General features: G+C 57.7%; 9 protein-coding genes across 9 annotated transcripts; 4 read left to right on the forward strand and 5 right to left on the reverse strand.

The window, feature by feature from the left end:
• Window positions 1-104: 104 nt before the first annotated feature.
• On the reverse strand, window positions 105-3,569 carry WHR41_01139 (uncharacterized protein). Its single transcript, XM_069369745.1, has 5 exons — window positions 3,273-3,569; window positions 3,168-3,193; window positions 2,262-3,108; window positions 2,112-2,204; window positions 105-2,050 (listed from the first exon to the last, which is right to left on the reverse strand). The coding sequence occupies exons 1-5, from the start codon at window positions 3,355-3,357 to the stop codon at window positions 423-425; spliced, it is 2,679 nt and encodes an 892-aa protein (XP_069233298.1). The 5' UTR covers window positions 3,358-3,569; the 3' UTR covers window positions 105-422.
• A 1,811-nt stretch (window positions 3,570-5,380) lies between these two features.
• Window positions 5,381-7,030, reverse strand: WHR41_01140 (uncharacterized protein; the record flags this gene model as incomplete). The annotated part of the gene is made up of 1 exon (XM_069369746.1): window positions 5,381-7,030. The coding sequence occupies one exon, from the start codon at window positions 7,028-7,030 to the stop codon at window positions 5,381-5,383; it is 1,650 nt and encodes a 549-aa protein (XP_069233071.1).
• Window positions 7,031-7,324: 294 nt separating this feature from the next.
• On the forward strand, window positions 7,325-8,910 carry WHR41_01141 (uncharacterized protein). Its single transcript, XM_069369747.1, has 2 exons — window positions 7,325-7,492; window positions 7,558-8,910. Exons 1-2 carry the CDS (start codon window positions 7,408-7,410, stop codon window positions 8,766-8,768), a joined length of 1,296 nt encoding a protein of 431 aa, XP_069233072.1. The 5' UTR covers window positions 7,325-7,407; the 3' UTR covers window positions 8,769-8,910.
• On the reverse strand, window positions 8,796-9,432 carry WHR41_01142 (uncharacterized protein). Its single transcript, XM_069369748.1, has 3 exons — window positions 9,214-9,432; window positions 9,052-9,157; window positions 8,796-8,999 (listed from the first exon to the last, which is right to left on the reverse strand). Exons 1-3 carry the CDS (start codon window positions 9,280-9,282, stop codon window positions 8,911-8,913), a joined length of 264 nt encoding a protein of 87 aa, XP_069233073.1. The 5' UTR covers window positions 9,283-9,432; the 3' UTR covers window positions 8,796-8,910.
• Window positions 9,433-9,651: 219 nt separating this feature from the next.
• Window positions 9,652-10,845, forward strand: WHR41_01143 (uncharacterized protein; the record flags this gene model as incomplete). Its single annotated transcript, XM_069369749.1, has 1 exon — window positions 9,652-10,845. The coding sequence occupies one exon, from the start codon at window positions 9,652-9,654 to the stop codon at window positions 10,843-10,845; it is 1,194 nt and encodes a 397-aa protein (XP_069233074.1).
• A 139-nt stretch (window positions 10,846-10,984) lies between these two features.
• WHR41_01144 (uncharacterized protein) lies at window positions 10,985-11,647 on the reverse strand (the record flags this gene model as incomplete). Its single annotated transcript, XM_069369750.1, has 1 exon — window positions 10,985-11,647. The coding sequence occupies one exon, from the start codon at window positions 11,645-11,647 to the stop codon at window positions 10,985-10,987; it is 663 nt and encodes a 220-aa protein (XP_069233067.1).
• Window positions 11,648-12,321: 674 nt separating this feature from the next.
• On the forward strand, window positions 12,322-13,857 carry WHR41_01145 (uncharacterized protein; the record flags this gene model as incomplete). The annotated part of the gene is made up of 1 exon (XM_069369751.1): window positions 12,322-13,857. One exon carries the CDS (start codon window positions 12,322-12,324, stop codon window positions 13,855-13,857), a length of 1,536 nt encoding a protein of 511 aa, XP_069233068.1.
• Window positions 13,858-14,834: 977 nt separating this feature from the next.
• WHR41_01146 (uncharacterized protein) lies at window positions 14,835-15,669 on the forward strand. The gene is made up of 2 exons (XM_069369752.1): window positions 14,835-14,929; window positions 14,987-15,669. The coding sequence occupies exons 1-2, from the start codon at window positions 14,927-14,929 to the stop codon at window positions 15,557-15,559; spliced, it is 576 nt and encodes a 191-aa protein (XP_069233069.1). The 5' UTR covers window positions 14,835-14,926; the 3' UTR covers window positions 15,560-15,669.
• Window positions 15,670-18,404: 2,735 nt separating this feature from the next.
• Window positions 18,405-19,486, reverse strand: WHR41_01147 (mitochondrial 54S ribosomal protein uL15m). Its single transcript, XM_069369753.1, has 2 exons — window positions 19,148-19,486; window positions 18,405-19,083 (listed from the first exon to the last, which is right to left on the reverse strand). Exons 1-2 carry the CDS (start codon window positions 19,459-19,461, stop codon window positions 18,474-18,476), a joined length of 924 nt encoding a protein of 307 aa, XP_069233070.1. The 5' UTR covers window positions 19,462-19,486; the 3' UTR covers window positions 18,405-18,473.
• Window positions 19,487-26,494: the final 7,008 nt, after the last annotated feature.

The raw sequence follows: 26,494 nt of genomic DNA on the forward strand, positions 1-26,494 counted from the left end.
ACCACGCAAGCGCACATACACCATCACTTGAGCTATCAATAGTCCCGTCGGGGGCATTTCCACTGACTTGAGTCACACAGAAAGGAACAGCAAATAGATAAAGATCAAGCCAAGATCAAGTCATTAATTACGCACTATCAAAGAGACGAATTCAATTAACAGTCTCGGTATCACAAAACAAAACAGAAGAGATAGAGAAGACAAGTCCCGTCGTGTATCGCATGTGTTTCTTTTTCTTCCATCTGTGCAAACCCATCTGTGGCTTGAACACACGACAGTATCCCTCACGTCACACACGCAGCAGTGGTATCTTTTCGTTCGCAAGCAAAACTCGCCTCGGTATCAGCAGCACACTATGCACACCGCCTTGGGGTATCTTCATCATCTCACAGCTCCGACGGGTCAGAAGGGAGATGATTGATTTAGGCAGCGCCGCGGTAGACGGGGTTGTTCTCGCGGAGCATGGTGTGGCCCTCGTCGGCGCCGGTGGCGGTCTGGGAGGTGGTGTTGTTGGTGAAGGCGTTGTCGACCTGGTTGGCGAAGCCGGCAGTGTTGGTGGAGTTGCCGTTGGTGAGGCCGCTCTCGGGGGCGCTGGTCTTCGTGGCAGAGGTTCCGACCATGCCGGCAGAGCCAGCAGCAGCGCCAGACGCACCGACGGCACTGGCGTCGCGGAGGCCGCCGGGGTTGGTGCTGTGAGGCTTGCGGGTCGGGGTGGAGACGCGGGGCAGGTTGGACGTCTCGCTGGCGGAGCCGATGCTGAAGACCGGGCTCTCCCACTTGTCGCCCTTGGCGGCGAGCTCCTTGTACTCGGTGGCCTTGGTGGAGATGCCGCCAGGAAGCTGGATGTTCTTGAAGATGGAGTCGTTCTGAGTGATGGCAACGTTGACGCTCTTGTCGGCCTTGACCTCGTCCTTCTTCTCCTTGCCCTGAGTGAACTGCTTTTGGAGGGCGGTGAAGTAGCGCTGGTAGATGTTCTGGACGTTCTCGGGGTCGGGGTTGCGCTTGGCCTCAGCGGCAGCACGGTCAGCCTCCTGCTTGGCAGCAAAGAAGGTGCTGTCAAGCTTCTGGACGTTCTGGCGGACCTGAGTCTCAACGGCCTTCTGGATGACAGGGCGGATGACCTTGAAAAGAAGGGGCTTGAACAGGTTGAAGAGAAGCTTGTGGTTGGACTGCTTCAGCTTGATGTTCATGTGCTGGATGTCAACATCGACGTGGTTGATCTTGAAGAAGTGAGCCTTGTCAGACTTGTCGGCGGTCTCCATGGCCACCTTGAAGCTCAGACCAGTGCCACCAAGGAAAATGTCCATGACACCCTTGTCGGTAACGCTGGGGAAGCCCTCCTTCTTCTTCACGTAGTAGGACACGTCGCGAAGGTCGCACTGGACACCAGAGACGGACAGCATGACCTTGTTCTTGTTGCTGCTCTTGATCTGCTTGCGGCCCCAGCGCCAGTAGTTGTCGCTGCCGAACTCGAAAACGTTCGGGGCAAGGTTGTCACCCTCGATGACGAGGTTCTCAACGACCGCATCCATCATGTGGTCAGAGAACTCGATACGGGGTATCGGAATGTAGCGGACATTCTCGAAGAAGCCCGGGAGGATAACATCAGTCAGGTCCTTGATGAGATGAGGCTTGAACTCGGGCTTGCCATCAGCGTCGTGGCCAAGGTCATTGAAGAGCTTGGTCAGAGACTCGGCGAAAGCCTTGTTCTGCGGGTCCTGGTCGAACTGCTGGCCAATGAACCTGAATTCATCGACGATCTTGTTGGTGTCGTTCCTGTAGCGGTCGCGCAGGAGGAATTCGCCCTGGTCGTAGAGCTTGTTCCATTCGACGTTGGAGTCGTCCTGGAGGATGTAGCCCTGCTCCTTCAGGCAGCGGCGGATGAACCTGTTCATGCTGGTGAACCAGTTCTTGAGCTCGGGGTCTTGCTCGGCGTCGCGGTAGATTTGGTTGATGGCATCAGTGAGGTCATCGAAAGATGTAGAGTTGGCAAAACGCTCGAGGAGTGTCTTGAGATTGGTCAGCATTGACTGACGCTCTTTGAAAAATCCTAAGAAAACGCACCTTGAGGTCAGCTTCAGCGAGTTGCAAACTATCCTGGTTATGGGCACCTTTCACGGAGGTCTGGCCTTGGCCAGCAAGGTTCTTGCCGTGGCTGCTGTATTCCTCAGCCAGGCGGAGCATAGTATCGATAGCCTGAGAGTCTATAATGATTTGTCAGTACTGTATATTACACAATAACGCTCCGCGCTGCGACCTACAGTCCTGGTGGCCCTGGATCTCGACGACCATCTTCTTGAGGCGCCAGATGAGCTGCTCGCGCCTCTCCTTGGGCATCTTGCCCTTGAAGTACTCCTGGGTGCGCTCGCGGTATTCCTTCATCTTCTGCTTGTCATCCTCGTTCATGTTGGCGGAGGCCTTGTCCTTGAGGTTCTTGGCGCCAACCTGGGCACCAGACTGGGGGTCAGTCTGAGCAGTGCCCTGCTGCTGGTCCTGGGCGGCGAGCTGAGCGGCAGCAGCGGGGTCGCGGGAGCCCTCAGGGTGAGCAGCCTGGGTAGCATCGCGGCCAGCCTCCTCGACATCCTTCTTGCCGATGGGGATGCGGTTCTTGGCCTGGTTGCGAAGGTTCTCCTTGGAAAGATCAGGGGCATCGTGCCAGACGTTGTCCTCGGCGGGCTTGTCGATGTTGGCGAGCTGCTGGTCAGTGGGGTTGACCTTGTTGGCCGACTTCTGCGCAGCGTCACCAGCAATATCGCGAAGGAGCACGCTGGCGTCGCTGAGAAGTTTGCGGAATTGGCCGTTGGTGATGAGGAGAGTCCCAAGAGTGCGGAGACCCTCGAGAGCCTGGTTACCGTGCTGCTGAGCGGTAGCTTTGTCAAGAGGGGCGTTGGGCTTGGTGGCATCGCCAGAGCCCATCTGCTGAGTCTGCCAGATGAAGTCCTGAATGAGGTTGCCCTGGTTCTTGGACAGAAGCAGGAGCTTGGCCTGCTCGATGACCTTCTGAAGGTCTGTGGTGAGCTGCTGACCCTCGGTAGAGAGCTTCTTGCTTGGCGATGTGAAGGCCTTCCAGTTGTAGGCAGTGTTCATCGCCACATCAATCTGCTTGTTCTGCGGTGGGAGTTAGCATTGGGTAAGGTAGGCCTCGCATGGATTGCGCCTCGACTGACCGAAGGAACCTTGCCATTGGCAAAAGCTGAAATCACGTGTTAGCTTGGGATTCAATGGCGCAGCGCCGTTCGCAGGGCGCGAAACGCGCAGTGGCCGCGACATACCAGCGTAGATGCCGTAGAGCTGCAGCTTCGCGTTCACATCCTGCTCCTTGATCTTCTGGTTGGTGGGCACGTTGACGGACGCCATGATGCCGGTATTAGGGAGTAGTCGTTACTGGATGACGGATTGATGACAGCGCGGTGATGTCTGTGGGTGCGCTTGAGGGAGCTCGGAGCTCAATTACAGGTGGTTTGTGGGGTATTTGGGGGTATCACAAATTAAGGCAGTAATTGCAAAAGGGAGAGTAAGTGAGGAGAGAGGGGAGAGCGTGCGACAGAGGGGGCGGGCTGGTAGTTTTGTGAGGCCACCCGGGCAACCAGACGCAACGGTGGCACCAAGGCAGGCGCAAACCATAATGATGATGATGCGCTGCGAATGCACGGCCCGCGCGTGATGTCATGGTATACCGTCTGCCCTGGAGGCGGCCGCTGGCTGCTCACGCTGCCCCAGCGGCCCAGCCATGCGCCAGCCCAGGCCCGTCCAGAGCATCGGCCGGGCAACTCGCCTCCAGCATTGCACAGCGCCTGTGGCCGCGGGCGCGGCACGGTGCCTGCTGCTGTACCACGCTATAGGACCAGGAGTGTGGCGCCTCGCGAAACACTACCGCCGCGTTGCGATCTGTCCATCCTGCCCATCGCACCGCAGCGGAGTCGCCGCGCGCCCAGACGCTGCAGCTTCATCTGTCATTATTTCACATGTGCGCGCGACGACGGGCCAAAGCAAGGCTGGCGGCGAGCATTGGCAGCATGCCGGGGTGTGTGTGCCCACCATTGCCCACCACGGCCTGTTGAGTCGCGCCCACGTCATCCTATCCACGATCGCCAGCCGCCGATCCCCCAGGCCCATCTCTCTGCCAATTTCCCATCACGCCCAATATCTGCACGGCCGCTTGAGCGCATCGCCCGCCCGCTCGGGAGGCGCTCAGGCGATGAACAGCCACACGCGGAGGCCAGTGCATGCTCGCCAGCTCTTTCAAGGCAACGCGAGCAGGGAGTGCGCTCCACAGCTCGCAGCGCGAACCCAGGCGTGACAGAACTCTCGCTGGAACGAGGCACGCGATCCCAGTCCCTCGCGGCGTTTGCGTTTCAATGGCCCCGCGGCCTCTCAGGGGCAGGATGACGAAAGAAAAACACCCGCGCACCGCGCAACCTTCGCATCAAGCTGGCGCGCGGCTCCGCATCTGCAATAGCTCGCCCCGTGCCCGCCCATTCCCTGTCGAAAGATCTGCCGCCAAACCCACCCTAGCCCGTCTCGAGTGAGCAGCCTTGCCCGCAGTGGCCGCCCTTTCCAGCCTCAACCACACCACCAGAGCTGTCGTCTCGATTCAGCGGTGACGGCGCCGCGCGTATGTTCGATGGAGAGAGGCGTGAGCTGTTGATCCTCGCGGGACTGCGGCCGCCACATGAGGCGCTTGTCGCTTGGCGAGCATTGTTTCGCGTCTTCAGGGGCCTGTGGAACGTGCGATCATATGGGGTTGACGCGATGTGATCGCGAGGACTTGCTTTTTCTTCTCGAACGATCGCGTGGTCGGTGAAGGTTCTGCGGTGTCGTTGCTTGTTTTTCTAGAGCTCTCCGTTGGCATCATAGAGGGTTGTGTTATTGCGGGGACGGCCAACGCCGTGACATATTCCCACATGGCCTTATGACGTGAGTTTGGCTGAATGCACTGCATGGCATTGTTGGGGGTCTGTCGGAGGAGCTTGGACCTTGAAGCTCTTCAGGGTGAGAGCATTGGGTAGAAGTACCCATGACAAAGTCGTCGAGCGTAGTGTCAGGTGGAAATCTGGATCGCCTGAGGATCGAGTTCAGCTTCAGCCTTACGATTAGCACGGTACCAGCCAGGCGGTACGCAGTAGCAGACATATAACTCCTGGCCGCATGGGTCCTGCGGAGCTATGATCTCTACACGTGAACTGAAAAACTGATGGCGAGAGCGATGAAAATTCGTCCGATTCAGTATGCACACACCAACGACAATACGCAGATACACTCACACAGAATTCAGCAGAAAGAATAAAGGTGTATATTTCACCGCGGGTATCATCTCACACAACCAAATATTAGCCCCGAGAAACGCCAAATGAACTTCAAGCCTTGCTCGCCATCCTTTTTAATACCGCACCTGTGGCAGAGGTCTATACCGACTGTGGGCATTCGCGCCCTCCAGCGCAGAAGACGAGCTCGGAAACCCCTCCGTGCGCGCCTGCAATCGTACCCGCTCCATCAGGTGTCCCACAGGAAGCGAAGGATGCTGCAGCTTCTTAACCAATTGCACGCGCGCATCATCGTCGTAGGCATGCAAGGCGTAGTGTTCGCGGATCAGCCGCTGGGAGTCTTCCGCCGAGGCCTGGTACACTTTGTGCGAGCAGCCATCTAGCGCGCAGACCCAGGTGTCTTCCTGGATGGGGTCTGGCTCGTGTTTCAAGCGGAGCGCGAGGTCGCTGCTCAGTCCTTCCTCGTTGGCGCCGGCGCCAGTATCGGACAGAGGGCTTTGGTGGTCGCTTCCGCTGGGCGATGAAGGTATGTCGATGCCCTCGTCCACATCAAGCTTGCTGCTTCTGTGCGAGAGGTAATTTCGCCCGCCGGACCTGGAGTTTCGTCGTTTGGCCGCTACTGGTGAGGATTCATTATCATCTTCGTCATCGTCGTCCATGAAGTTCATGACCGGCGCTTTGCCACCTTTGCAAGCACCTTTGCTGGCTTTGCTGGCCTTCGGTCTCAAAGCAGAGCGTCCTTTCATCGATCTCTGCGGCGTATCATCATCATCGCTGTGCGCTATCGAAGGCGTGCTCACTTCGACTTCGGGCGTCTCGGCCTCCGATGACTCTGTCCGACCGCGTCTTGTCCTCCTTGCACCGTGAGGTCTGGCAGATTCTTGGTGCGACGCCTCTCTCTTACTTCTCGCAGCTCCCTTGGCAGGCAACTCGGCCACAGAGCTCTCCCGCACAGAGCAGACTTCCTCCGATTGATGCTTCCTAGGTCTCCCTCGCTTCCTTTTGAGGTTGCTGTTTTGTGAGGTGACTGATGTCTGCCGTGCTCCACGCGCTGGCACTGGAGTCCCAGTCAGCCTCCCTCTGATAAGCGCATGCTCTTCGGAGAACCGTTGGCTCAGATAGATATATAGAGGGTTCTTGAGCCACACGATGCCCTCCTTCCCAGCGAGCATACTCGCCAGCAGGAAATCCTTCTGCTCATGTATAACCTGCGCGGCCTCTTTCGCGCCGTGCGAGTCCTCAATTACTTCCTCCGCATACTTTTGAAACAACTCCTCTGGTGTGTAGTCCGGTAACAATGGCGCCGTCTTCCAATCTCCCCTCTTCCTCTTCTCCCTGTACGCATCCGCGACCCAATAGAGCGTTTTAACCGACTCCACCATCCCGGTCCATATCGACCTGTACGCCCTCGCCGGCTTGAGCGCAAACCACCCCGCCTTGCCGCCTGCCCACAACCCAATATTCCCATCCTCAAACTGGCCGTAAGAAAACATCCGCACCTCGCTGATCTCTATCAGCGGCCTCCGCTGCGTCGTGGTAGGAAGTTGAAGATGCGCCTGCGCATTCGACAGCGGTTCCAGGTAGCCGGTCACGGTCAATGGGTAGTGTGCTGCGGCTTCCAGCAGGCTGGCCAGCTGGCTCGGGTCCTCCGGGAGGTGTACTCTGACATCTTTCAGCTCAAACTCGGGCCAGTCGTCCGATCGGTGGTCGAGGGATGGGTCGCGGGGCGCGAGGATCTCGGATTCGGGTATCGCTTTGCTCGTCATGGTCGTTGGTCCGGCGCTGGAGGAGGTGGTTCTAGGTCATGAGGTCGTGGGTAGCATGTGTGATCATGATCGTGTATGCTGCGATGTCACCACGTGAGGTGATTATTGTAAAGCTCGAAAGCAATCGTGGACAGCGCGGATGATTGGTCACGCCTCATCTCTTGAGGTGGTGGTAGCCCACCCGCTAGCGCGCCTTGCCAGGCGCGTCCGCGCAGCCAGCGTCAGCCGAGCGTCTTCTGGAAGCCGACGAGTTCAAAGTTCCGATGCGGGTCAAACTTCCATTCACGAGCTCCAGCTTCTGCGCTCGTGATTGCGCTTTGCATGTGAAAAGTGCAATTTGCAAGGAACATTCCTCCAGTACTTCAATTGCACAATCCATGGGTGGCCGCCAGATCCTCTGGCGCAGCATCTTCCAAGCCTCCAAAAACGCAATGGCATCCAAATCGCCCGAGGGCTGCTTCGGTATCGTAGGGTTCCATTGCCAGCACGCAACCAAATCACTTGAACTGATCGATTTACCACAACAGGCATCCACAAACCAGCCGGTATAAGCTCCGCGCAAGTCATCCGCGATGTACAGGAACACTTCAACCCGTCGAAGCTCTTCAAGCCATGGATCGAGAACGAAACAGCAAGGATCGAGCGCGAGTCGCACAACCAGAGAGCGAAGCGGTCGCGGCGCAAGCGCGGCGTCGTACAGTTGAAGATGGGTCACGGCGGCACCCTCGATCCCGCGGCGACCGGCGTCTTGATTCTGGGCATTGGATCCGGAACGAAGTCGCTCGCAAACTTCCTAGGTTGCACTAAGAGCTACGAGGTCGTCGTTCTCTTCGGCAAAGCTACGGATACTTACGATACGGAGGGCAAGGTCGTCGCACGCAAGGATTACGAGCACGTCACGAAGGGGAAGGTTGAGGAAGCTTTGGCGCAATTCAGAGGTAGTATCATGCAGAAGCCCCCGATCTACAGCGCGTTGAAGGTGAACGGGAAGAAAATGTACGAGTATGCACGTGAGGGAAAGGAATTGCCCATGGAGATTGAATCGCGCCCGGTGGAAGTCGAGGCTCTGGAAATGACGGAGTGGATGGAGGGCGGCACGCATGAGTTTCACTGGCCTGAGGAGGAGGCAGAACAAGTCACTAAGAAGGCCTTGGACCGAATGCTGAATCTGGATGGCGACAAAACCCCTGAGCCGGAAGCTGCGACCGCCGGCGAAGGGCAACACTCGGCTGTTGGAGAGAAGCGAAAGCGACAAGACGAGACCGTCGGTGGCGCTGTTGAGCCTGAAGGCGTTCCCACGCCCAAACGTACCAAATCTGAGGGCGAACTTGAAGCAGCTGGCGCGCTGCCAGAAGGAACGTCAACAGAAGAGGCGGTGCCCACGGCGCCCAAGTCCCGCGACCCCTGCCCTGCACCAGCATGCCGTCTCCGCATGACAGTGACATCCGGTTTCTATGTCCGCAGTCTCTGCCACGACCTTGGTCCGGCGGTCGGATCGTTAGCAACCATGGCCAATCTTGTCCGGACCAGACAGGGCGAGTTTGAGCTTGGCAAGAACGTTTTCAATTATCAAGATCTGGAAAAGGGCGAGGATCACTGGGCTCCCCAAATCCAGCAGATGCTAGACAGCTGGGTTCCAAAGCCTGCTAGCGAACGTCCCGTACAGAGAGAAGGCGGTTACAAGAGGCAGCAGCCGCCAAGGCGACGTAGGAACAGCAGCTCCGAACCAGAGGACTAAGGAAGGTCTGAAGAGGACTATGGAAAGTATGAAGAGGATTAAGGAAGGTCCTTGGTTAAGATTATGTAAATTAATGGCTATACCCAAGCTGGCTTTGGCTTCGTTCAATGCGTCCAAATTGCATCACACGTCTTTCATGGTATCACTGCTTCTCTGCGTCGGAATCATTCTGAGCGTTGCTCGCCTGTATGGTTGCTTCGAGACTGTCGAGCCGTTGAGACATTTCGTCCACTGCAACTGCGATTAGTGCATGAACGCGTAGTTGAAACTAATTATTACTTACTCTTCGCTATGAGGTCGCTGGACATGGTACTGAACTTGCTGTTCAGCTGGTTGAGAAGGTCATCTACGACCGACACAAGATCTGAGGGTTGGGTCTCCGACGATGGCTGGGCTGAAAGTCAGCAATTGCCAAGAGTTATCACTGATGTATCTGACTACCTACACTTGGAGTGCCAGATATACTGAGTCGGTTCACCTGTGCTGAGAGCGTGGCGGTACTGTCTGATGCCATTGTTGCTAAGGTCCGCGAATTAGGCTGTGCGGCCTCGTAGGACACGCGGATTTGCGATACTCAATAAAGCCTCACAGATTCAATTGATCTGTCTTGAGAACTTGCTTTGGCTCTGCAAAGCTCCCGCAATCACCCAAACACTCGCACTCATCACAAGATCCCCATGGGAGTTGCGTGAAGCTTAGCGGCTGCAGAACGGCAGGCCCGGCTCGCACCTCCCGCGCCCCTCTCGGCTTCGGCGCCGGGGCTTTCACAAGCTCGCGCTCTTTCCTGCGCCTAAAATTTTGGCATTCCGTCCGAGGCGCAATTGCTAAACTTGCGAGCCCGGAACAACTTTTACATACGTCCCACCACTTTGATACCGCAACAATGGTGGCAAAGGGCGCTACCTTGAAGGGTGCGCTTGAGCGCGAGAAGGGTGTCAACCACCACCTGCTGCGCCAAAAGAAGCTGCAGAAAGAGGCTGCGAAGAAGAAGAGAAGCAAGAAGGAAGCTGAGATTGACGTTGGCGCTCTGGAGGATGCTGTGAGCGGCGCCGAGGTCGCTAAGGCGCAAAAGGCCGCAAAAGCCGCCGACGAGGAGGTTGCTGCCGACGCTGCAGAGAAGGTCAACGGCGAAGGTGAAGGCTGGGAAACGGACGAGGAAGACGATGAGGAGGAAGTCGGCGGTGTGAGCATTGGGGACCTGGACGACGAGTCCGACTCAGACTCCGACGACGAGCCCTTCGACAACGAGGCTGCCGACGAGGACGACATTCCTCTTTCAGACATCGAATCGCTCGCTTCCGAAGACAAGGGCGACATCATTCCTCACCAGAGGCTCACAATCAACAACACCGCCGCGTTACAAAAGGCATACAAGTCTTTCGCCCTTCCCTCAAGCCTACCTTTCTCTCACAACCAGACCATCACATCGGCTGAGCCCGTGCAAATAGCCGATGTCGAAGATGACCTCAACCGCGAACTTTCTTTCTACAAGCAGTCTTTGGATGCTGTCAAGGAGGCTCGCGCGAAGCTGAAGAAGGAGGGCGTTCCTTTCACGAGACCTTCAGACTACTTTGCCGAGATGGTGAAGACGGAAGAGCAAATGGGCAAGGTCAAGGCTAAGCTGGTGGATGAGGCGGCGAGGAAGAAGGCTAGCGCAGACGCCAGGAGACAACGTGATCTCAAGAAGTTTGGTAAGGCCGTGCAAGTCGCGAAACTGCAGGAGCGTGACCGTACCAAGAGGGAGACCATGGACAAGATCAACTCGCTTAAGCGCAAACGCCAGGGCGGTGCCGACCTCAACGACAAAGAGGACAACTTCGACGTTGCGTTGGAAGATGCCGCGGAGACTGAGAGGAAGGACAGGGCAGACAGGAAAGCTAAGGGTGCCGCTGCTGGTGCGCAGAGGAAGCGTCAGAAGAAGGATGAGAAGTACGGCTTTGGTGGCAAGAAGAAGCACGCAAAGAGCAACGATGCGAGATCAGCAGGCGACATGTCTGGTTTCTCGGTGAAGAAAATGAAGGGCAAGGGTGGAGCAGCCAAGCGTCCTGGCAAATCCCAAAGGGCAAAGAAATTCTAGGTTGTGGCAGCCAACAGGGTGTAATATTGCTTGGGAACTTTTCCGATACCAGAAATAGCGAACATTGTTACATTAGTCATTCTTCCGTCGACTTCACCGGCGTCCAGCATGCTCCCATTTTCCGACCGTCACTCGGCACTCACCTCTTCCAAGTCGCATCCGCGTCGGGATGGATCTCGGGCTCCGCAATATACTTTCTGCTCTCCTTCTTCTTCTCCGAGCTGACATTGAACCGGCTATCACGGTCTTCCAGCTTTCCCTTAGGCAGCTGCTCATCACTCGTGAACGAAGTCATAAGCTGCGGCACGCCCAGCGGTAACTCATCCCCCCGGTCCGTCTGCCACAGATGGAATACCTTGCCATACAACACCACCACTTCCTCCATCTCCTTGTTTTCAGCCTGCTCCCAGACCGCATCCGGCAACGCGTCGGGTGCTGGCATGATCAGCATGCCACTCTTGACCTCGTACACGTGGCTGTGCCAGAGCTTGCGCTCTTCGGCATCCAGTTTTTCGTACAAGTGCGGCTTGACCATGTACTCGATTCCGATGAGGCGTGCGTTCGGCTCAGGGCTGTCATACAGGATGCATTGGCGGACGTCTTCGTTAAGGTGCGCACAGTAGTGGTTTGCTTCGACGGCGCGTGATGGGTCCGAGGCGTAAGCGTGGAAGGCATTGAGGTGGGCGCATAAGCGTTTGGGTGGCGCGAAGTTCTGAACTGCGCTGGCACCAGTTTCGAGTGTGGTGTTTTTGGCGGATTCAGGTGCGCCTTTGGTGGCGTTGGTTACTGGTAGACTGTCCATTCTTGTAAATTGACAATGTGAGGATAAGGCTGTGGCGGTAAGAGCAAGAAAGATCGCAATGGACAGTCCTTATGAGATAGAATGGATGAGCAGGATGTAGCGATCGGATCTTACTTGCATTCAAATGCACGTACGTATTACAGTATATGTACTCGTCGAAGACTCCAACCAACCTGTTTGACGTCACAAATCATCAGCACTCACAAGAGGTCACGCGACATATTGACAAGCATTTCTGTGGGCGGTCAATGAAAGCATTGTCAGACTTCAAAGTAATACCACTAACTTGTTGCCTCGTCGAAGATCCACGCGCAGACAAGGTTACAGGCACCAAAGTAAGAGGTAGCCATTTTGGAGAGTGGGATGTCTTCTTCAGGCGCAGCTGCGGGCGCTGAAGTCCCGCCCGCTAGGTTCATGCGCGGTCCGAGCTTGCCGCGCCTTGGGATTCAAGGGTTCCAACTTCCTTCCGCCGCGTTCGGCAGCCCGCAACGCCCTCCCGCCTTGTTTCGCACGTGGAAGACTCTCTCTCTTTCTCTTTCTTCACCATACATCATATCTACATACACTGCATATTTACCCCACAGCCACGGCACTCACTGTCCGTGCGCGTCCACTATCGCTACAAGTAGCAATATAGGGATATTCTAAATGACTGCTCGCAGCAAGCTCATACGATGAACAGTTTCTTCGGCGCTGGAGGCAACAGGCCGCAGCTGAACGTCACTAAGAAGCCTGCGATACGTCGCGAGAAGGTCTTGGTACCCACGAACAAGCCAGCCTCGAACAGCGCCTCTCCGCAGCCCGCTGCACGCAGACCAGGCCCTCCCGCCAACCGATTCCAGCTCTCAGGAACCGCGAGTGCCAGCAAACCGCTCAAGAGCGCCGCGCAAAGAGCGCTCGCCCCTTCACGAGGGATAAAGCGGAAAAGTGCGACTCCTCAGCCTGAACGACCACTCTTCAGCGACGATGACGACGACGAGGGCAGCAGCGAGGTTGGGGGTAGCGACTCCGACGTCTCGCGCAAAAGGATCAAGAGCAGTGTGAGCTCTGTGGATAGTGCCGGACCTAGAAGGGCTTTGGCGTCAGAGTCGGTGAAGGAAGATGGGAAATCGCTCAAGTTTGTGCATGCGGCCAGCCTTACGTCTGGAGACCAAGAGAGCAAGTTTAAGAACTTGTGGGGAAGAGATGAGACGGTCACGGTGTCCTTGCAGTATCCGAGCAAAAGCCCTATGGAACGCTTCCAGCTGAAACGGCCGAAATCAGATGAAGACTATAAACCTCTTGACGACATTGCGGAGACGGTCAAGCACATTTGCGAATATTACCTTCCGGACGAAATTGCGAAGAAGTACATCGACCCAGACGAGCCCACTTGCTTCCATCGCAGATTTCACCGAGCGTGGCAGTGCGAAAGCGTCGAAGACTTTGAGGACACGGTCTACGATTTCAACAAGCTACTCAAGCCGTTGGTGCAGGATGGGACAATTCACCGTGAGCTCACACGCCAGGCTGCAATGCCTCTGGACTGGGTCAAGCGCATTCTGGATCAGACTTACGCCCGCACGGTTTCTCCCCACGTGGACACTTTGAAGGCCTATAAGAATGGTAGTGACAATGTGTACGGCGAATTGCTGCCTCGCTTCGTCAGCAATATCTTCAAGCAAACACGGCTGAACCACGAGCAAATCTTTGTCGACCTTGGTTCCGGCGTTGGCAATGTCGTTCTCCAGGCCGCTCTGGAGGTTGGATCCGAGAGCTGGGGCATCGAGATGATGAACAATCCTTGTGACCTGGCCGACCTTCAGGCGAAGGAGTTTCCGGCACGCGCCAAACTTTGGGGTCTGAATGTTGGTAAAGTGCACTTGCTTCGTGGCAACTTTACTGAGAACCGGAGGATTGGCGAAGTCCTCAAGCGCGCCGACGTCGTGCTTGTAAACAACCAGGCCTTCACGCCAACGCTGAACGACGTCTTGGTATCAATGTTCCTCGATTTGAAGGAAGGATGTCAAGTGGTGTCTCTTAAGCCCTTCGTACCACCTGGCCACAGGATCTCGATGCGCAACGTCGACTCGCCGGTGAACATGTTCGTACAGCGAGAGGACACCTATTTCTCGGACAGTGTGAGCTGGACGGAGAGTATAGGAACTTACTACTATGCCACCAAGGACTCGAGGCCGTTGAAAGCATTCAAGAGGAGGATGGGACTTTAGGGGAAGCTGGGTTTCTCTGCATTGCGATGCTGGTGAAGCGTTCTGCGCTGGCGATACTCTGGCATCGTTTGCTTTTCACGCATCAAAAGCGCTGCATCAGCTGGGTGTTCTTTCTTTCACTTGGATATGATACCCGGGGGCATAATTGTACGATTGCATGGTGTGTAACAACATAGATCACGAATTCAATACGACACGAGTGTCAAATCAACCCCACGTTTTTCCCGTCATTGCTAAGAACATTTCTCCATGCGTTCGCGGTGGTTTTCCGTGATACTGGACCCACTGAAGCACTGGACGACCCGTGAACGGTGACTAGCTCAGTCTCCAACATTGACATAGACCTCGTGGAAGCACCCGACATTTTCAGGCCTCACGTCCAGGCCATGAAAGGGTTGACCGCGGGCTTTGACAATAACAGAACTGCTAGATATTAGGATGCTCAATTGAGTGCCTGGCCGAGCATTCAATACTCGAATCAGCACAAGAAGCTCCTACGGGAGCCGTTGACACTTCTGTCGTCTCGTCTCATCGGCACAGGACTGCTCGTTCAAGGTGATGGAATGTACTCTTCGCTTCTGACCACATACTCTAGCACTATAAGCCAGCGTGGTAAACCATTGAAGAGCAGGTGTGTGAGAATTACTCTCGCAACAATGTCCACACTCGGCATCCTGTAATGTAGGCGATGCCGGGCTCTAGCAATTGGTGTTGCGGATCCTGGAATGTCGGATAACAAAGTGGTATACCAACCTAGTCAGGCAAATGAGCATGCTGACACTACTGAAGATGCTTTGAGACTATCTTCGTGAATAGAAGATGCTGTGCGCATTCATGTGTGAAAGGAATGGAATGAAGTCTGATGGTAAATTGTGAGAAGAAATAGTGAAGCCAAATGCTGGTTCTCTTGGCACCCTTTCACTCCCGACGGCAGAGGCCGCTGGCTGGCTCGACCTCACGTCGTCATTGTTTGAGCTTCAGCGAGCGCTCTTCGATCTCTGGAATCCTTGTCGCAAAGAACGCGCTTGACAAAAACAGTCGCGCGTATGCGCTGGGTCGCGCATTCATAATGGTGAGTGGCTTTGTCGAGTGCAAAAAAAAATACTCGCGATCATTAACGCGTCAACAGCCTCCAAAGCGCAAGCAACCCGTCTCGAAAGCACCCACAGCCAAACCGGCAGCAAAACGCCGATCGAAGCTCGCTAAAGAGAACGACATCAGTGCTGAAGAGGAAGCCGAGATTCAAGAAGCATACAACATCTTTCGCCAGGATCCCGAGGAAATCGACTCGAAAGACGGCGCAATCCCGACTGCAGATGTGCGCCGCTGCCTGATCGCACTGAACGCGCCGCCTCGGGACAATGCCGAGCTTAAGGAGCTTATTGAGACGGTTGACCCCGATGACTCTGGCTGGGTGGACTACGAACGCTTCGTTGCGATTGCGGCTCTAAAACTACACGCACGCCACGATGATCCCGACGCCCAGAACGAGGAGGCTGAGAGGGCGTATGCACTCTTCACTAGAGGCCAGGAACGGGATATCACTATCAACGACCTACGACGTGTAGCAAAGGAGCTGAGAGAGGATGTTCCTGAGAATGTGCTGAAGGACATGATCAGAGAGGCTACGGGCGGCGGGCTCGGAGGTGTCAACATGGAGGATTTTGAGGGTGTCATGACACGGGCAGGAGTGTTCGGTTAATGAGAAGCATCGTTACGTTGTCGTGGGACACGATGCTACTAGGAGTTCTTGGGCGCATGGGTGGATATACCCCAGTGAGTACTTTTGATGAATTGCTATTACGAACTTGACTCCCTTTCATGCTATGTTTCCGGATAAGTTGCGACCACCAATATCCAGCGGTCATCCGAACTACGACAGGGCTCTCATTTCTCTCACGTTTAGATTTCCCGGGATTTTGGCTCCGTTGTCCTCACTCCTCCTATGAGGACAAGAGTCACCCACTCCATTGGCTCAACGCGCTTCAATGTCCTCACAGGTCCTCACATGTCCTCAAATGTCCTCAAAGATGAAGTTTACTCCCGCCACAGGAAAAAATCGTGGCTGCGGGCGCTGTACAAGAGGAAGTGTTTCCAATGTCTTTGATTAGTTTCCCCTACCCAGATACCCATCCACTCCCAAGATCAGAAGACCACTACAAGCTACTACCAGCCAACACCCTCTCAAGAAGCCTCAATCTACCACAGAGATACTCAAATCTCCACCATCAAGTAGACATCATGGATTTCAACGGCAACATGATGCTTCCCTCTAACTTCGGTGCTGCCAATAACGGCACCAACATGGCCTGGGACGGCCAGTCTCGCGGCCCAGCTCATGGCAACTCCATGGGCTACGGTACTGGCGTTCCGAACATGCCTGCTGGCAACAGCACCAGGATGGGCCAGCCGATACGGCAGCAAGTCGCATCTCAATTCGCCGTCCCAATGGCCAATGGGTCTTTTCCTGTGTCTATGGCTGCTGGCAACAGCACCAACATGGCTCAGCCAGTGGGGCAGCAAGTCGCATTCCAACCAACCGTCCCGAAGGCCTATGGAACCTTTCCGGCGCCCATGCCAGCGCCTCAATTTCAAGCGCCAGCCCTCCCAATGGGGTATGGCAATGTTCTCACGCCGCAACCTACTGGGCCAACGGATATGTTTGCACTCAGCTATAGAGGTGCAATGAATGCTCCCCTCCCTCAGGGGAATACTGCCTATGCTCCTATCGGAGCACATCAACACATGGCTGGATTCCCACAGCAGAGACTCCCAGCGCATGGCCAGGTTCCGAACTTCTCAATGGGATACAACCCGCTGCCTGTGCCGATGCCAGCTGGTATGGGCACAACTGCACCTACTGGCTATGGTATCGCCAGACCAGCTGCGAGGATGGATCTCACGAACAAGCCAGCGACCGCAGCAGAAATCGTCGACCTCACTCAGGACGACGATGAACCAACCGCACCAGCCGTCCAGAAAGCTGGCACCAAGAGGAAGGGCACAACTTCCCCCGAGAAGCCCGCGAAGAGGGCTCGCTACGGCGTTCTCGAGACGCCTGTCATCGCAACTCCGCAAATCACTCCTCTAGAGGCGGCTAAGCCTCCAGCCTCAGAGCAGCGGGTTCCTGCTCCCAAGGTTCAGAATAGTCCACGCAAAGATCCGTACAATCTCATGGGCAGCCTCTACTACACCCGCATCAAGCAGCCAGTCAACACACGTCTCCAAGAAGTACCTCAGGACGAGCCCCAGAGGCCGGTCTACGACCCCAGGAATTTTGCGGATGAAAATCAAATTGTCCGGCGCCGTCGCAGAAAGGCTAAGACAGCAGCCGCGGAGCCTCAAAAGTCCCCGAGGAAGCGCAACGGCGAATCTCAAGTCAAGGCGGGAAACAAAGTCGCGAGAACGAGGCCCGCTGGCTCCGAGGCGCCTCAGCCTGTCACCACACCCGTTCAGCCTCAGGTGTCCGCTGTTGAGGCTGAAGAACGCTCAAACTCCGGCTCCGACGACGATGATGATGATGATGCTGAGGGAAGTGAGGACGAGGAGTACGAGCAACAGCAACCTACCCGTACCCCTGCAGCGCTGCCGCCTCAGCCCGTCGAGGAAGAAGCAGACGTCGTCATCGACAGAGCCAACGAGCGACTATCCCACGCATCGCCGGCCGAGCACCCCATCGAGCAAGCAGAAAGAGTTGTCGTAAACGAAGACAACCAGCAAGCCTCTCCTGCATCGCCGACGCCGCAGCCCCTCAAGCAAGCAGAAGAGGTCGTTATCAACGAGGATCGCCAGCAACCCTCTCCTGCATCGCCGGTGCCGCAACTCATCGAAGACGAACCAGAGGTCATCGTCGACGACACTGATTCTCTTCTCAGCGGTAGCATCGTCTCTCTCGAAGATGATGGTGTCGACGCCATCCACGTAGCTGCCGAACCCGCTGATGACGGCCTACTGTACCTCGAGGTGCCCGTCGACGCCGACCTCCTGTCTGGCCGCAGAAAGCTTTATCTCGCAGACAACGTCCCCGACTACGTTCTCAAGGATGCGACCGAGGTTGCGGCGTGGCAGGCGGAGGTTGCTGAGAGCGAGGTTGCTGAGAGCGAGGTTGCTGAGAGCGAGGTTACGGAGAGCGAGGCTGCTGCTGTTAGTGAGGATGTGGTTGCCGACGCGGAGGAGGAGCAAGAGGAGGAGCTGGACTTCGATGCTCTGTTCACAGCTGCGTTCAAGCAGGCCGCCGATGAAGAGAGCGGTGGGGATGATGATGAAGAAGACGACGAAGATGGTGATGAGGGCGATAACGCCTGCCGCTACCAAAGCAGCGATGAAGAGATTAGTGAAGACGAGTCGTAGAAGACTGGGATGGAGAGTGGGAGCGGTCTTTAGTGGAATACAAGGACGTTCTCTTCATAGAACGGTCTCATTTCTGATCTTCTTCGTGATGTAGATGCTTCTTGGGACTGATTCCACCAAGGCGGAGGCCCTGTCTCTTCGCATAAGCGTACGCTTATGGGAAAAGTAACGTTCGAGTTCAAAGGACCACTGGAGAGTTTAGCAGATGCAGCGGTAAATTGTGTTGTTAATGTACAAGATAATTCACAGTATAAGAGTACAGCCATCTACCAAACCCTGTTCTCAGCCCTCGCCGCGCTCTTGCTACCCTTGCTGGTAACCTTGCGAGCGTCCACGCGACCAGCGCCAGGCGTCTTGAAGAAGAGCGAGGGACCGTGGCCCTCTTCGACCATGTGGGACAGGTAGCCCCTGTGCGCGGAGTCGCGGTAGTACTCCAGATCCTTTCTGCTCGTGGGGTCCGGCAGTCTGAACGGGAACTGCTTCCTCTCCTTGATGATCGCCTCGGCCGCAGCCTCCGCGCCCGTGGCCTCCGCTGGGGCCATCATGATCCGGCTCTGCAGCGAGTGGATCGGGTCCATCTGTCCCTTCAGGACCTTCTTGACGGCGTAAGGAGAGTAGTAGCGAGTTGTGACGGTGCCTCCGACCTTCTCAACCGCAGCGATGGCTTCGGCGCTGGCGCGCGAGACGACGATGTTGATCGGGGTTGTGAGCTCTTCCTTGCCGCGAGCGAGGAGTTTGACGCCGTCTTTCACGCCGTGCATGCACCTCGATCGGTTGAGTTCCCTCATAGTAATCGGCTTCGTCGGGTCGAGGCGTTTGGCGTTGATCCACTCCTGGATGCGGTTCAGGTTAATCGGGCTCATTTCCACAGAGAAGCTGCGGATATTGTTAGTCCATGTCTTCAACCTCCTTGCTCTTGCGGCTCTTCCAGGAGACCTACTGGTTCACAAATCCTCGCTCTCCATGCACCACCTCCTCCGGTGTCTGACCACCCTGAAATCCAAAAGGCACCTTGCCATGCTGCTTCTGACCCTTGTGACCTCTTCCGGACGTCTTGCCCTTGCCGGAACTGGGGCCGCGACCGCGGCGAATGCGGTGGCCGTAGGCTCCCTTGGTGTCGGAAAGGGAGGAGAGGATGGACGCCGGGCGCTGCTGTTGGTGGAGGAAAGGATATAGGAAGGGCGCAGTGGGCTGGTAGGTCTGCTTTGGCAGTGCCCTTACCGCGCCGCTGAGCAGCTGTAGTCTGGGAGGCATGATGGCGGTGACCTGGGCGATGGCGCCTGTCACGATGCGCTTGACGGACGTTGTGAGCGACTTCGAATCTTTGGACGGCTGTACCCGCAGGCCTGAGGTGTCAGTCAACCCCAACCCTAACCCTTCTAACCCTCTCTTCGACTGCATTGGATATATCAAATGAACTCCGAGTGCTGGTTGGTCTTTGAGGCAGACTGGTGCTGGCGCTGGAGTGGTATGGGCCCTTTCTTTCTCAATTCGCTGCTGTTTCCTGCTCGTACCGACAATGTATCCTACCTTCTCTGAACCCAGACGAGACCCGGATAAAAGAGACATGAACTCATCTGCAAATTGTTTGTTGTACAACTTATCTATCAGACCACGAAGAAAGCGACTCAAATCCATTCCTATATACATCAAATGCAAATATAGAGTCGAATCAAATACCACATGATCAACTCGTTGGATCATTGAAGCGAGTCCAAGGTCTTGTTCAACCATTAGCCAACGTATCCAAAACATATCAGGCACTCAATGCACAGGATCGCCAATGCACAGATTGAACAACCTCACATAGTCTGCTCATTGAGTTTCGACAGACTGAACTGGTACAGTCGCTGTTGCTTACCGCCCCAAGATGAAACTGGAAGCACGATTTCCCCCCTACATCAAGGACGTGGGTTTGATATGCCTCTCCGACAACCACCAAACGTAGCTACACGCCGTAGCCGTTAGAAGTCAAGTCTAGCGGTATCATGACAAGGCAAGCGAATCGCCTTCCCTTCTCATATCCTCCCTGTTGAACAGAAAAGAAGGGTTGAACATAACCAAAAACACAGCTACAAAACGAACGCAATCCGAACCCTCAGCAGGATTATCAGCTTGCGGCGACAAAAAGGCATGGCAGCATTTCGATCGAGGCGAATCGCAAGTATGGCCATACCACAACGAAGACTTACTGCAGTTGCAACGACGCGGTATTCCCTGCCGTGCTACAAGTGAATGCGGTGCATCGAAGACCAGACACAAGTTTCGCAACGTCGATGCGGTAACGTATGTCCCTGCCCAAAGGACGATCACGACCAGCCCAGCCCCGGCATACAGGCGCTCGCAACATGAGACCCATACTCTCAAAAGGACGCAGGAGGCAGCGCCGGGCGATACGGGGAGCATCCCGGCGGCGAAAGGTACAGTAGACAGCGATGGCGCCGCTTCAGGCAATCGTGATCGCAGGCGACATCGTTATACCCCCAAAGCATGCAATACAGCGGCGAGCGAAACTCATGTGCGTGTTTGATCGTCCGAATGTCAAGGTCAATTTGGTCGAAGCGAGCGTCTCCTGCTGCGGCGACATAGCAGTAATGCAACCCTGCAAAAAACTCCAGCCGTACGGAACATCCCACGAGGCCAGCGACATCGCACCAGTCTGGAAGTACGCAGGCGCCATATGCCCAGTGAGACGCGGGAGCGCGGTGACCTCGGCCGTAACGCAGCCGGTGGGACGGCGAGCTTGCCTGTGCGTGCGTACTTGCTTTTTCTTCCTCGCCCTTGTGTCAGCAAGACGCAGGTCGCAATATGTGTCGACGGCGCATGCGCGCCGGCAAGGAAGTGACGAGACGAGACGAGACGAGGGCAAAGACGCCATGCGACGCGAATAAGCTCCAACCTAGACGGGGCGAGTTGCACGAGCGATCACGCCGGCGCTGTCGCAGGAGCGCGGGTGCGTGTGGGTGGGTATATCAGCCGCGGAGGGAAAGACTATTGGTATCTGTGTATGTGTGATTGTTGGAGCGGAGCTGCCGTTTCGGGAGACTGCAAGAACGATCCGCGCGCAGAGAGTTGCGCGTGAGTTAATTATTAAGCGATGCACTGACGAAAGCGACGTGACGAATTTTCTCCCTGCGGCATGTTCCATATTCGGTGACGCTTCTAGGGCGTTGTAAGTGGTAGTGCCGTGTGTTGATCGAAAGGCGTCTAGTGAGCTGATGAGTGACGATCGGCTCTGGTAGGCGGGTACGAGAGCAGCGCCCGCCGAGAGACCCGATGATTGACCGCCTGGGACCTGCCTGCGGTCATATGATACACGAGAGGCTTCGCAAAGCATGTACATACCGTTCGTATGCAAAAGTCGAACCGCTAATTCGAGTCAGCACAACAAGCAGTCAGACCAGCGTGTGAGCGGAAGCGACCTCCTCGCAACGTGCCTCCAACGGCGCCTAGCTGCAGGGAGGGCGACCAGAAGGAGAAAGCACCGACTCGACACCCGCCCTTGGTGACGGCGAGCTGGGGTGGTTGCGAAGTTTGTCTTTGACGATCGCTGGGCGGCACGACAAAAAATCACCTGCGTCGCCTAAAGCATGGCGGTACAAGCCGCAAAGCGACGAGTAGAGTCTTCGCGCCCAGGATGCGCGGATTCGGGCGTCGAGAGGTCCACAGTTCTCGCACAGAGTTGCAGAAGACGTCGCCGAAGGAGGAAGCCGGGCCGAGGTGACACGCGAGCCATGTCCCCAAGTATCCGCAAGGCTTGCAGAGCGGGCGTTGTTGATTCAGGAGTTGCGGCAATCAGGGCTGCCTGGGCCCGCCAAAAGAGCAGAGGGCAACCCTGACCGCGCCGTCACACGTTCGTATCTCGAAGGCTGCGCCACGGCATCACGCTTGCGCGGTGCATGGAGGGGACGCAGCTAGCGGGCGGCGGATCTTCAAATTGACGAGCGCCTGGCGCGATTCAGGCATCTCGCATCCGCGGGACCAGGGCTCGTCGGGCAGTCTGGAAGTTTCATAAGGGTGGTGAGCGGAGTGGGGAGGCAGGAGGGTTAGGAGAGATGAGGAGGCGTGACAGCTTGCGGCCACAGGCAGCGGCTCTGGGCGGCGGTTTGCCTCTGTGGTGCCACGCCAAAGGCTAAATGGCAGGCCCGCCTATGCGCCGATTGGCCGGCGTGCGGGAGAGCCGCTGGCTGCGCCGCTGCGGTTCGGAAGGCGTGTCTGAGATCTCTCGATATGGGCCCCGGGCGGGAGGGTCGCGAAGGGCTGGCGGTGATGCTGACGCACTGCTCCAACCACGCATCTGGCCCGCCGAACTCTGCCTCCTCCGCCGTGCCCTGCCTCTCCCGCCAAGACGACGATTGCGCTCTGCAGGTCACATCGTGTGGGCGTGCATCTCCACTTCCAGGCGAGGGCTGCGCGCAGGATGAGCGGTCGTCACCCTCTGGCCGCCCGCCACCGCCATCCATCGCGCGGGTCTGAGGTCAACCGGACGTGCTGACCGTGTCATGATGGTGGTGACGATGACACGGCGGCATCGAGCCTGTGATGTGAGGTGCAGCAGCGCGCGCAGGCCCGCAGGCGGCGGGCTTGGACAGGGCGTGGGCGTTGGCAGTGGCACGGCGCTCGCTGGATGGCCCTACCCGCACACCACACACACACCGCAAGAGACGTGGCCTGCGATCCGCGGCGTGACACGCTGGCTCTGTCTCATGCACTCAATCATCCACGCGCTTTCGGCCTAGCGCGTCTGGCCCGCCCGGGCGGCGGGCTTCCACTTTCTCGATGAACCTTCTGCGTGTCCGTCCGCGAGTCGGTGCGACCAAGGCCTCCCACGGCTGGCTCGCGCCCCCTCCGCCGCATTGGGTGGCCAGCCGCTCAGCCTGCTATAGCGATCGCTGTCTAGCTGCAACGCGCCGCAGGAGGCGGTGACATGAGCGCTGCGTACCCGTCGCTGAAACTGGGGCTTGCCGGCGGGCGTAGTGCGTTGCCTGGCAAGTAAGCGACGCCGTGCGATCCGAGTAGAGACACGCAGGCGGCTGAAGGGGAAGGTCCACCGTTGGTTCCCAATTGCATTCGCAGAGCGCAAGACGGGGGCGGGATTGGCGAGCGGCGGCCATTTCCAGACCTGGCCTTGGCTCCCGCCAGTGCTCGTCGGCCGTATACGACTTGGAGATTATTGACTTCACTCGTGGACGCGGACGTCCAGGAGGAGGGCGAGGGTGTGAGCACGTCGCACGGTTCGTTCAATCTCGCCCAAAGGGCCTGCCGTGGCACGCCCGAGAGGTTGCGTCAGCGCTTAGTGCATGTTACTATTGAGGTTGATGAGTCGCTGGCGGGCTGGGCCTCATACATGTCATACGAGGCCATCGTATCACCGCGACGAACATAATCCCATGAGCAGCGACAAAATCTAACGATGCAGGCCGCTGATCGCTGGCGCCGCACGGCATGCCCCAGCAATAATTGACTTGCGAGTCAGCGCAGGGTTTGAGGCGAGCGTGGCAAGGTTCTGCCGTCGACCATGATTGCTTCTTGCGCCTTCGTCCGACGCTGCCGCCTGAGACAGACGCAGTCGACGCTGGTTGCTAACGTTAGCTCGCCCCGTCTGCGTCCGACCTGACCATCACGCCCGCGTGGATGGAGGCTTGCCCGGGCGAGGGACCGGAGCAAACGCTACCGCTACTGCGCTCACTAGCTGCGGTTGGGGGCAGGGCGCACACGAGGGATGGGATCTCGGAGGCACAGCACGGCCGATGCACATCTCGTTTGATCAAGTAATGTCATCTGCGGAAGGGCGCTGCGTCCGCGAGCAGCTAGCCTGGATCACCGCTGGGCGGCGCCCGTTGATACTGTAGATAGAGTACCAATGAGCGCGCGGCTGGCCTTTTCTGCACGCTGCTCTTGCGCACGCCACGCCCGCCTGATTCGCGGGCGCCCGCCCTGGGCGTCTGGTCAGCAGCCAACGCGAGCGCAGGGAAGCCGGTTTGACTCTGGCCACGCTACACGCGCGCCGACGTGCGGCGAGCAAACGAGAGACCTGGCCTGCCTGACTTGCCTGACCGGCGCGGGGAGGGTTTGGCGCGATATTACAGTTGTTGATTATTGCGCCCACGCCATGCCGATGAGACAGTCACGGTGTCAGATGCAGGCCGCCCGCGAAGGGCGAGGGCAAACGCAGACTGTACGCTGCGCAGGGCCAGCCTGGCAGGCGAGCACGCGGAATGGACGGCCTCGCCAGATTTGATTGCGATGTGATGCGTGCATTCCTTCGTCGCGCTGCCGGGCCCGTCGGCTGCGTCGGTGTGGTGGCTCGCAACCCAAGTCGCGACGCGGTACGAGGCCCCATGTACCTCCTGCGGACGAACGAGACGGCGACGCCATCGCTGTCACTGCTGGGCGCGGCGCCGAATGGCTCCGGACGAAGATTTGCCTTTGCCTGCGAGCCTGCGAGCACTTCTGCACGCCCACGCACTGACGCTCCACATGCGATACGCAGCGCCTCGCTGGGGCATTACCAGGGCTGGCAGCCGCGCGCTGACGATGCGCGGCCAGGACACGGCGTTTGCCGGCACAAAGTGCTAGTCGGTCAGGTTCAGGATGTAGTTTGCTAGCATGGGCGGAAAAGAGGGCGGCGGAGGGGAAGAGGCTAGAGGTGAAGGCAAAGCGGCCGGCATCCACTGGGGAGCAGGACCCCTCGCGCCGGCGCTCCTCTCCAGCTCCTCCCCTCGGCATGGCAAGCTTCGACCTTCGACCCATCGACGCAGCGTGTGATTCGCGCCGCTCGGACTGGCCTGCGACCTTTCGGAGGCTGCGACGGCGGGCCTGCGAAAGCGTTTAGCCAGAGCAGCGCCGCGGTGCTTGGGTGCGCCTGTTGGGTTTTGGCTGCGAGCATGGCCGGCCGGCGCCCGCGCGCTCCCTGGCCCTTCTCGCGGGCGATGCGGCCTGGCCAGTCGTGTGCGCGCGAGCGAGAGCGATCCCTGGGGCGTCTTGTCTCTCTCGAACACGAACGGCGGGCCAGCATTGCAGAGCTCCACTCCCCCTCCCAGCGCCGTGGGCCAAGCAGGCAGGCGCAACTAAGCGACCCCAAGGCTGCGTAACCACCGGCCAGCCAGGCGTGCTGCTGCGGCTGCCGGTGCAGAGCAGAGGTGTCGCAGGCGCGCGGGCGGTGGCTCCGCCGGCCGGGCATATGACGGTATCACGGAGTGGGCGGGTACAGGCACAGGGTACCTACCTTACAGCAGCAGCAGGAGTAGCGGCCGCAAGTAGTGCTTTTTGCACAATTCGCATGCACACCCACGGGGCGGTACTTCGAAGGGGTACTTCGGTACGGTACAGCACGGGGGGGACGTGGGTACGGACACGTCAAACGCAAAACGCAGGCGGCGTGACGGTCACCGGCCGGAGCTACAGGAGTCGCAGGCGCGTGCGCTGCTCGGGATGGTGCCGTGGAGAGCGGTCGCGGTGGCGCCGGAGGATGCTCGCCCAGCGCGGACTGCAGGCAGACGGACTGGCGAGCGAGCGTTTAGCGGGCTGGAGATGGGCGACGGGCCCTTGGGTGGGCGCTATGGCACGCGCGGCGAGGGAGGGCATGGCGGGCTTGGGACTCTGGGAAGGCGATGGATGGGCGAAGGGAGATGAGAGTAGAATAGGGCGGCAGGAAGTGAGGGCAGAGGCACGGGAGGGTGCTAGCTAATGGTAGGCAGAGCGCGCGCATGTCCCAAGGCTCTCGCAGGCTCGCAGGCTCGCACCTCGCGGCGTACCGTATGGTGTCGCGCGGGCGGCGGTGGTGTGGACTGCTCGTAAGCGATAAGTGGTGTGGACTACTGCTCGCCTGTGGTGTGGGCTGCTGCGAGCCTGTGGGCCGTGGCAGGGCGTGACTAGCGGCGGCGCACCACGCTGCCGGGGCCTCAGGCGCGTCTGGCGTCTTAGGTTGCATGCTTGCATCTAGCTTTTCGCGCTCCCTTGTAGCCTCTCGTGCCTCTCGTGCCTCTCTTACATCAGTCGCCGCTTCATCTACCGCCAGCCGCCAGCCGCCAGCCGCCTGCGCCGTGCGATCGGCTGCTGGGCTGGCACGGCGGCCACCGCACCGCAGCCTCCGCGCCGGACGGGCGACGCGCGCAAGCGATCATGATTCACTCGCGCAACGCCTGCGCCGCGCAGGGGCCGTGGGCGTGCGTGCGCTTGCCTGCTGATGAGGCCTCCACCGGCGCTGCTGAGTGCTGAGTGCCGAGTGATGAGTGCTGAGTGCTGGGTGCTGGGTGCTGGGTGCTGGGTGCTGGTGCTGAGTGCT

Source organism: Cladosporium halotolerans (genome assembly GCF_011745625.1).
Source record: "Cladosporium halotolerans strain TM138-S3 chromosome Unknown Sca3, whole genome shotgun sequence".
NCBI lineage: Eukaryota > Fungi > Ascomycota > Dothideomycetes > Cladosporiales > Cladosporiaceae > Cladosporium > Cladosporium halotolerans.